A 10,675-nucleotide genomic window follows, 5' to 3' on the forward strand; every position below is an offset into this window, starting at 1 on the left:
AAAAGTCACAAATATAAAATTTTCAAAGAAAAAGCAAGAATTGAACTCCATGGTGTAAAAATATGAGAAACAGCTTGTTTCAGACCTCCTATGTCGTTTTGCTGGATGAATTATGAAGAATCTCTAATTTTTAACTTTTTGTCTTTGTTTTATATATTTAATTTGCAAAATTTTCAATGTTGCCCTTGTTTTTCCTTACTTTCTTGCGATTTTTCTTGCCCAAACCGTCCAGCCCATGTAATTTGGGTCTAACTTTAAATCCCTCCTTATTAGTCACTTAAGTTATTTAATCACAATTTAACAAATTTACACTATTTTTAATTTAGTCCTTTTTGGTTAATTGACCATCAAAACGTTAAAATTTTCTAACGAAACTTTTATACTATCTCAATGACACTCCATAAATATTTATAAAGATATTTATGTCTCGACTTATGAATTTGAGGTCTCATACCTTGTTTTAGACCCCAATTTACTAATTCTAAAACTACATTTATAACACACTTGAATGTTAAATTTTTTAACTTATTGTGCGAATCTTTGTTTACACATGAAATGGTGAACGTTAATTTGTACATCTTCAATAGTAGAGATCAATAGAATGTTTTGAAGTTTGAAACTAATTTAAAATGAAGATGTTTGGTACAATTAACTTTAAGAAAAAAACATTTCATAAGTCCGCTCATAAAAAAAATTATTTTTAAAAAATATTAATTTAACCCTAAGAGTTAGGTAAGAAGATAGTCTTTTCTATATTAATTAACGATTAAGGGTTTCGCTTTGAGTATGAAACAATTTTACGAGTTTATAGAGTGCGAAATAATAATTATTGAACTCGCTTTAGTGGATACCTTAATAAATAAGAAAAAACATTAATTTTATAACAAGTGAGAATTTTGGATAATTTAGAAAAACATTAAAAACATTTTTTTATAACCACAAATATCATCATTTATTCTAGGTCTAAGTAGAATTGTGTTAGTGTTGGGTGACGTAATCCTTTTAGTTAATGGTCGAAGATTCTTATCCGTTGGCTTTTATAGGCATTGCATGTTGCAATTGTATGAGCTATCTATCACCCTCAATGCACATGATAAAGAGGTGAAGCTTGAGTCTTGGGATATGTAAAATAATTTTAGATGAAAATATAAAATTTATTCAATGTTAATATAATTGTGAATTTAAAATGAAGTTAAATAAATGTTTTATTATGTAATCTAATGATGATTTTCTGTAAGCTCTACATTATTATTTATATCAGCACGGCAAATCAGAGCTGTTTATGATCTAAGCAATGTTTCAAAATTTTAAAAATTCTTTCCCGAAGTTTGAGTTTGAAGAACTTAAATTATGAAAAACTTTATACAAGTTCACTTTCATGCTTATCCAAGATTGATAAAAATAATTTGATTAAGTTAACTGTAAAATTTTTAAATAGTTTATTACCAGTGTACACCTATTATGTTATTTATATTAATTTTTTAAAGATGCTTATAGTCTGGTCAAATTAGCTCGTCATAGAACATACAATTTATGCTTATTCGAGGTCTTTCCATTGAGGGGTAATTTAGATTATGTAGTTAATTTAAGTACTCTTCCTTTTGTAACTTAACCTTTGATTATGTTAATATAACTTTTTATTGGCTCATAATTATACTCCATGAACATAAAAAGAAAATGAAACATATACTTTTGATTGAATGCCAAACTTTTTCTGTTAAAGGATTTCTTTATAAAAAAGAGATTCGACCCATGCATCCTCGTGCAAGTATGATTCACAAAAGTTGACACAAAATCTACTGTGAATTATTTCATGATAGAGTTTATAAAACCTTGGATGAATATCATTTAGTGGCGACGAGACACCATTAGCAAAGCCCTGCAATCCGATCAGTGTTTGTTTAATGCATTAATTTATTCAAAGGTTTGATCTTTGAAAGAAAAACCCATTTGCTGTGAGCCCACCATCAACACAAATAATTTGGCCCGTTATAAATGATGATGCTGGAAGGCAAAGAAATGCTACCAAATGGGCAACCTCTTCCGGCTCTCCAACTCGACCCAGTGGTGTTCGAGAGACCACAGCTTCCATGAACTTACTGCTACTCAGAACCTGCAAACAACAACACACTTGCAGTAATTCAATTTAAAAAAGTACTCCAGAATTTGAAGTATGGTGGTGATTGGTAAATTAAGACATTACTTGTTCAGTAAGTGGGGTTCTGACGAACCATGGGCGACACAATTGGTCCTGATGTTGTCTTTTGCCCACTCACATGCCAGTTCCTTTGTTAATTGGTTCATCGCTCCTGCTTAAACATAACGCTAATTACAGGGCTTAAATTCAACTTATGTATATATAAAACATGACTTTAAACAGGTAATTACGTACCTTTAGTTGATCCATAGATAGATCCAACATTGATTGAGAATACACCGGCAACAGAAGAAACAAAAACAATGCTTCCATGTCCCGATGCTTTGAGAAGGGGATAAGCAAGTTGGGAGAAGTGGTAAGCCGATTCGAAATTGGTACTCAATAAAGTCGAAAGTTCTGTACTTGTATATTTCGCTGTTGGTTTCCAATCGTTTGTCCCCACATTGTTTATCTACGAAAGCCTAGCTCATGTCAAAAGTTTTACCTTTCTCAACTCTTTGATTCATACAAGTGTTAATGTAATTTTTTATCCATGAATTTGATGATTAAGACTATTATTTGTATTTTTTTCATTCGATAATTAAGTCTATTTTAATTTATGAACTTAGAAAATGTAAAAGTTTAATGACATGAGAGTCTAAAATTATATCACATCATCACGTAAAAAAATAGTATTTAAATTTTCAGGAGATGATATGACACAATCTCAGAGTACCATGTCATCAAATTTTGATGAAATCTAAGTTTAGGAACAAAGTTAATCTTGTTGTCAATTTAAGTACCTAATTATGAAGTTGAGGAGCCGAAATTATATTAACCCTTCGTATAAAAAAGAGGCAAATACAATGACAACTTTGGTGTAATTCCTTACAAGCCCCTTACAAATGTTTTAAAGTTCTACTAAAAAATAAGGAAAATTTATGTTTGGCCCTCAATTTTTTTAAATATCTTAAATTACATAGTAAAATAGGGAGTTATATTGTAAAGTTGTTAAAAGAATTTTGTCTAAATTTAATTAATTAATATTAATTTTGTTACTTTACTCTTTAATCAATCAAAACAAGTATATTTTATGTTATTTTTAAAGTTAATATTGTTCATTTTATGCTTATAAAAAAGTTAAATACTATAATATTTAATACAATATATACACGCAATTTTATGTTTTTATTGTAATTAAATAATTTTATAATATTTTAATTATCTGAATTAGATATAATGTTTTTGAATGATAAAAACATATTTTTATTTGAATCAAGTACGAAACATGTAATCATCAATATAAGCGTTTTTATTTATTTTATTAATTTTTCAATATTAAAACTAGTCGTTAGATTTATTTCAAATTGGGCTGCAATAAACAACTTTCACAAGAGGGAACTACAGTATAATAGGTAAATCTCAATTTTGACCTCTTTGGATATAATTTCTAGATTTGTCTTTGCTATAAGTATATACTTTTTTACATGTATTCAGAGACAAATAATATATAATTTGATTTTAGGAAAATTATTTCGTACAATTTTTTATTAGGGGTTGACAAGCATTCTATAAAGGTTCCACACAACGTTTGTAGAATTTTAAAATCATAAGCAAATTAAAAATATGATAAATATTTTATAAAATGTAGTAAAAAAACGTAACTTTCATTACTTATTTTTGAATATTGGTTTCAAATGCATATATTTAGGACCACAATTGCAGGTCTAGAAAGGGGAGGAAAGAGATAAGTTTTAGAGAAGGATTTTGAAACTTATTTCACCATTTTCAATTTTTTCTTCATTATTTAATTATATTGCTTAATTCTTATTGAAAAGTGATCTAAAATTTTATCCAAATTCTATCTAAATTTACACCTAGTTAAGTAAATAAAAAGTTGAGGCATATAAGTAAATTAAATTGAGACTTCCTACCAAATATAAATTAATAACGAGAAAAGTATCCTAAAAATTAAATGAACTTACGAGGATGTTAAGTTGGGCATTAAACATGGAGGAAACATTATTGATGAGGGCTTCCCTTTGAGCCGGGAGGTTGCATCACACACGGAACCGAAAACTTGAAAACCCTTCATCTTCTATTCTTTCAAGCATTCATTCAGCTGATCTTGGTTGCGGCAGCATGTGTAAACTGTTGCCCCCAGTGCTGCCAGCTCCTTCACAACAGCCAACCTAAAACCGCAATTTGCAGCAACACAAACAAATGTTTTAACTCAAAGGTGGAATAATTCACGACTGAAAGATGTAGTCATTGTTAAGAGAGGGTTACCCAATTCCTTTAGTTCCACCCGTCAGAAGAGCAGTTGTTCCTTTGAGAGACCATCGGCCTCTACTTGAAGTTGAATCCTTTGCCATTGTTACCGGTCACTCTCTGTCTCTCTTATCTCTCCAGAGTCGACGGCTTGAGGAGTTGTTAAGCACAGAATATGTGTGGACGAATTTTATGCTAAGCCATTAGGTGGCTGCCTGTCATATGCGACAAATAAACAAATTTATTAAAATCAGTAAAATTGTTTACATACATATTGTACTATGAATGCTTAATATGTATATTACTCACCACAAACAAACAACAAACAACAACCAACACCTATATATATATTTATATAAATATATATAATATACCTAGGAAGACTGTCGTTTATGTGTGCCAATTGCAATTAGAAAAATGCTTGTAGACCATTAATGCCGCAAGATTCGACAAATTTGGTAGAAAACAAGAAAACTTTGACGTTACCTCTTTATAAATATGGTTAAAAAATTCAAATATTTAATTTAATAAAAAATACCATAATTACCATCACTAAGGAAAGTTTGCTTTGTAAGGATTTTAATGTTGGTAAGAAAAATATTTATTCAATATCTTTTTAGATAAAATCCATCTAGTTTCAAATAACAAAACCGTTGGATAATTTTAAATTTAAATTTATTCCAAGAAAAGGGACTCAACTTGTCCACTAAATTACTCAAGAAGGCTGATTTTTGCCCTGAAATATTACTTGGTGGAATGATTTACCTGTCCGACTGAAGAAGTTTGCTGATGAGGACTGACGGAGATCCGATCCGCCGTTGGATCATTAATTAAAACTTCATTGCGGATTTGTTTCTTTAGCAGAGGGTGAGAGGCGACGTTTTGTTACTTGCTGGTAGCTTTTTGGTTAGTGAAGGGTTGAGGACTGTTTTTTTTCTTTTTGTTTTATACGTTCTCTTTATTGTTCTTTTATTACTCCTCTTCTCTTCGTATGGGTCATTTTTTTAATATTATATGGGCTACAGAATAATGGGAGAGATAGAGAGGTTTAAATAACAAATTGGCTACAAACCACCCCATTTTCCAATAAAAAACTAAATTATAACTCTGTAAACAAAAAGTCGAAAAGCAAGGGCCCGGAAACTTTCCTCTCCAACATCATCAATTACAGAGCATATGACCAGTTGATCCTTAAGTCGATTTCTAGTAATTTGTTGGGTAAAAACCATTTACAGACATGCCACCGTCAACACAAATAATCTGACCGGTTATGTAAGATGATGCAGGCAGGCAAAGGAATGCTACCAAGGATGAAACCTCTGTTGGATCACCGAGTCGTCCAAGAGGAGTTCGAGAGTACACCTCTTCTAAATATTCTTTGTTGCTGAGTACCTAGAGAAAGTAGTGAGATCAAAACAAGAGAGTCTTCCTAAAGCTCCAAAACACAGTGATTAGTATGTGACAGATTATGGAAGACGTTGATGTCGAGAGAGGAAGATTATAATCAGAAATGATGCTTCGGTTTTCATTCCTTAAATCACACCTGTGGAGCATTTGCTATTGACATTCAAAATGGCAAATAAGCCATTCCCTGTAAACCGCTTCATCGATTCATGTATCATTAGCCTGGAGCTTATCTTGAAACTTGGCAAATTCAGATTCACAATACCAGGAAACTGAGCCGTTAGAACTCGGACACTGTTTAATAACTAAAGAACGATTCTTTCCAAAAACCTGTATGGTGGAGTAAGTTTAAAAGTATACTCTGAATCTCTTTAGTCTCCATGTTCAGTACCATGTTAACTTGAAACAATCTAAGTATGAAATACATGTTGAACAGGAAAACAAGCATGTAAGCTATCATGCCAACGAATCGAAGCCATTGCCTATTACTATTTATTACCATAATCCAACATAATTGTGAAAATATAATCAGGATCCAATTCAAACTTCAAAAAAAATTGTACGAGTGAAAAGAAAATTACTTGTTCCACCATGGAAGTTCTGATGTACCAAGGTGCAACAGCGTTACTCCTTATGTTATCTTTTGCCCACTCACAAGCCAAGTTTCTTGTGAGTTGATTGATAGCTCCTAGGCATCAAAATACACCACAACACCCAAGTAAAACAAAAGGAAATAACCATTTGATTAAACAAATTGGTTCCACATATCAGCATTTTCATTGAAATTTATCTTAAATGTATACAACCTTTAGTTGCTCCTTGAAGTGACATGGACTTGAGCGAAACAAATCCAGACACTGAGGAGGTGAATACAACACTTCCTGATCCTGATGTTTTGAGAAGTGGATAAGCAAGTTGGCATAAATTGAAAACAGATTCAAAATTGGTTGCCAAAAGAGTTGAAACTTCTTCAGCTGTGAAATCTACCATTGGTTTCCTTATATTTGTCCCAACATTATTAATCTGTAAAATCAAAGCTGCAGTTTAGTTTTAACATGTAAGAATGCAAACAAGAAGACCCATTCATGGTAAAGTACCATGGAGGCCCTTGTATTAAGTTGGATTGCATTTTGTCCTCTTTACTAAAAAAAGCAAATTAGTTCATGAACATTAGATCAAAGAGCAAATTGATTATTGTGTTAAAAATTTCATCTATTTTTACTCTTAAAAACTGGTCATGATATGCCACATTAACTATTTGGTTATTCCAGTTTTTATCAGTAGAAATGGATAAATTTTTAACGGATAGAACAGTTGAGACTAATTTGCTCATATTTTGAGTGAAAAAAGGTAAAATGTAATCTTAATCCTTACTGTTCGTATTACTTTTAACATCCCGCATCCGTTTCTAGCAATTAGTACACCAAAAACAGGAGGATTAAAGAAACAAGCCTTATTTGGCTATATTGCTGTAACTCTCACGGGCAAATAAACAAACATAACAGATACATTCAAATGAGGAAAGACAGAAGCTTACGAGGATGTTGAGCTTGCAATCAAACAATGATGAAACCGTTTCCATTAAGCTCTGTCTTTGTGCTGCAATGGACACATCGCAAATAGAACCAGAAACTTCAAAGCCCAAACTTTCCCAGTCTACCAAAGCCTTGTCAAGCTCATTTTCCTTACGTGAACAAGTGTGCACTCTTGCTCCAAGTCCCCCCAATTCCTCAACTATGGCACGTCTAACAAAACAGAAAAACAAAAACCAATCCAAAAAAAAAAAAAAGCTCAAAGTTTACTGCTTTACGTTACATGGCAACTACAAGGACAAGCTTTTTCATGTTTATAAAAATGGGGAATTTCTTGTTTTTACCCGATTCCACGTGTGCCGCCAGTTACCAGGGCTGTCATGCCTTGGAGTGACCATCTGTTAGATTTTATGTTACTCAGCGCCATGGTTCGAATTTGATTCAAAATTGGACTTCGGTATTGAAGTAAAGAGGAAGCTATGGGTTTGAAAAGAGGATCGAATGGGTGTTAAGTTGAGGTTTAAAGAAGAAGAAAATGGATTTTGGGTGTGAATGAGACCTGAGGAAGGTGAAATGAGAGCTTGTTTCATTGTTGAATGATGTGCTACGGCCTGAGGGGGCTTGGCTCAAGCTGTAACTCGCCTTCTAATAGAACAAAGCAGCAACTCGGTGATTAATGACCCAATAATTGTCACAAAAAGAAAAAAAAATCGCTCTCACATTCTTTTAATCTTCCCTATTGAAAAATGCTATGCTCTTATTCTTCCAAAGTTTTGATTCCCAATTATTTGGGTTAAGTATCTTTTGCTTAACTGGCACTTAAAACTCATACGGCCATCTTTATTTTCCCATGGGAATCACCAGTGAAATCTGCACCTCCTAGCACACTGATGCAAAATATGTTCAACTTCTTAATATTTCAACATTTGCCGAACATGAATGTACTTAAAAACAATGAATAGTTGGAATGCTTTAGAAATCATATAGAAATAAAATCTATAAATTGCGAAAATTCTATAAAAACTTGTGTTAATTTCAAGTCTCCCCGTTTGTTATGGCCCAAAAAGGAAAACCGTACATGAAACATCGAGGTCTTACATATTCCTCAATTCTTTACCAAAAATATAAAAATGACTTTTATACTTTGCTAGCTTTTACGATGCACGATGAACCATACCTGCTTCTGTCTACACCATCAGTCAAGCTAGAAATGGAGGAGCAGGGCCAATCATAGCAAGGGACCTGATTGTTGACTATATTATAAACATTCAATTAATTACTTAATCCTAAGCTGTCAATTACAGATACTATCTTCAATGGTAATTACATTACCTTCTTTTAATGACAAAAATTTAAAAGAAAATAATAAAACCAAAGGGCAGAGGCTGCTTGTTCCTTATTCAGGCCAGAATCTCACTGAAATTTGGGTTTATTGGATTTTATTTGTTGGGTTGTGTTGTGTTGAAGGCTTAGAATTGGGTAAAATACTAAAAAAAGCCACTTTTTTTTTAAATTTACCGAAATAGGCCTGGTATTTTATTATTTATCGGAATAGGTCATTTTCCCCTAAAGCGTGTGCACGTCAGCGCGAAGTCAGGGGACGTGTCAGCAAATCGCGTCCACGTCAGCGCGCTTTGCTGACGTGCACAGAAATCGCGCTGACGTGGACGCGATTTGCTGCTACGTAGCGCTCCCCTGGACGCATTTTTCCTATTTTTCTCACGTTAGGTTATTGGTTTTTAGGGTTTGGGGTTTTGGAGGAAAAAGTAAATTAATTATAATTTATTCAAAATTGGATTACGTTTCATGTTTATGGGTTTTTAAGATAAAATCAAAACAGGATGCTTTATGAGAAGAATTTGTGAAATCGCGCCCTCATGGATGCACTTTTGCTACAATAGGTCTTGGAAAAAATAATTTCGAGTTGACGTTTCTGAGCAAATAGTATAAAAACGCTTTAAGCAGGATGCTTTATGAGAAGAATTTGTGAAATCGCGCCCTCGTGGATGCGCTTTTGCTACAGTAGGTCATGGAAAAATAATTTCGAGTTGACATTTCTAAGCAAATAGTATAAAAAACGCTTCAAGCAGGATGCTTTATGAGAAGAATTTGTGAAATCACGCCCTCATGGACGTGCTTTTGCTACAGTTGGTCCTGGAAAAAATAATTTTGAGTTGACGTTTCTGAGAAAATAGTATAAAAACGCTTCAAGCAGGATGTTTTATGAGAAGAATTTGTGAAATCGCGCCCTCGTGGACTCGCTTTTGCTACAGTAGGTCCTGGAAAAAATAATTTCGAGTTGACGTTTTTGAGCAAATAATATAAAAACGCTTCAAGCAGGATGCTTTATGACCAGAACTTGTGAAATCGCGCCCACGCGGACGCGCTTTTGCTACAGTAGCATGTTTGGGTTGAGGCTATAAATGAGGCAAAAAATGTTCTCAGAATGCATAAGTTACATCAGAAACAATTTACAGAGGCTAAGAAGGTTAGAGTTTCAAATATGAGTGAACGTATCAGTGTTGTTATTTACTATGATGGTGAGGTTTGTCACACCGAGAATGGTGTTGTTTTTTTGTCGGAGAATACGGTGCGACTAGTTTTTAACCAGAACATAGATTTGACAGAACTTCGTAAAAGAATTAGGCGTAAAAATTTTAGAACGACGCCAATGAAAGTTCTGTCTATTACTTATCGATTTTGTTCTTCTGTTGATCCGGTGACATATGACTCGTTCGACATAAAAGGTGCTCGTAGCTTGGAGGCAATGGTGCAGACTCATCTTGCTAGTGGAGCACCTTATATTGAGTTATATGTAAAATTTACATCGCCAAATGATGTACTTGCGATTGGTGTTCGAGATGTATACACGACCCTTGGCCGACACTCGGTTAACGGGTTACAAAACACGAAACAACCCATGTTTGGTAGTGGTGTGGAATGCACATCCCTTGCAAGACACTCTGTCGGTGGATGGGACATGTACGTCGGTGGCTCGATGTTTGATGCTGGAAATACGTATTGGGGAACGGCATCAAGTTCTAGTCGTTGGCAATCTACATCAAATTGGGGACGTTATGAAATGCCTAGAAGAAGGGATGATGTACTCCCTACGACGTCCACCGGTGAGGGGACCTCGTACGCTGCAGATGATTGTGGGTTAGAAAATGACTCCGATTGGATCCACCTTGATAGCCCAGGCCGGATGGTGCAGAAGTTAGCTTATTTTCTAAATCGGAGCCTATTCAAACAGAACCTGAAGATGCTGAAAGGAGTTCAGATGAAGGAGAAAATCCACGATTCAGAGCATACTCACCTTCAGCCCACATGC

General features: G+C 33.8%; 1 protein-coding gene and 1 pseudogene across 2 annotated transcripts; both read right to left on the reverse strand.

Moving 5' to 3' along the window:
• Positions 1-1,784: 1,784 nt before the first annotated feature.
• On the reverse strand, positions 1,785-5,433 carry LOC121203507 (tropinone reductase homolog At5g06060-like; annotated as a pseudogene).
• A 119-nt stretch (positions 5,434-5,552) lies between these two features.
• Positions 5,553-8,376, reverse strand: LOC121217665 (tropinone reductase homolog At2g29260, chloroplastic). Of its 2 annotated transcripts, none has more exons than XM_041093476.1 (5): positions 7,689-8,376; positions 7,350-7,557; positions 6,619-6,835; positions 6,394-6,500; positions 5,553-5,800 (listed from the first exon to the last, which is right to left on the reverse strand). In XM_041093476.1, the coding sequence occupies exons 1-5, from the start codon at positions 7,769-7,771 to the stop codon at positions 5,612-5,614; spliced, it is 804 nt and encodes a 267-aa protein (XP_040949410.1). In that variant the 5' UTR covers positions 7,772-8,376; the 3' UTR covers positions 5,553-5,611. The 2 variants fall into 2 exon arrangements, with proteins under 2 accessions (XP_040949410.1, XP_040949411.1); XM_041093477.1 differs by having other exon boundaries at positions 5,553-6,142.
• Positions 8,377-10,675: the final 2,299 nt, after the last annotated feature.

Source organism: Gossypium hirsutum, chromosome D05, assembly GCF_007990345.1.
Source record: "Gossypium hirsutum isolate 1008001.06 chromosome D05, Gossypium_hirsutum_v2.1, whole genome shotgun sequence".
NCBI lineage: Eukaryota > Viridiplantae > Streptophyta > Magnoliopsida > Malvales > Malvaceae > Gossypium > Gossypium hirsutum.

What these genes read in the sequence shown, in the direction of transcription:
- LOC121217665 (XM_041093476.1), bottom strand. Translation starts at nt 7,771, where the DNA reads ATGGCGCTGAGTAACATAAAATCTAACAGATGGTCACTCCAAGGCATG. An exon ending in GGCGGCACACGTGGAATCGG is followed by an intron (nt 7,558 to 7,688) that starts GTAAAAACAAGA and finishes CTGTTTTGTTAG; the next exon opens with ACGTGCCATAGTTGAGGAAT. An exon ending in ACTTCAAGGAGCAACTAAAG is followed by an intron (nt 6,501 to 6,618) that starts GTTGTATACATT and finishes TTTGATGCCTAG; the next exon opens with GAGCTATCAATCAACTCACA.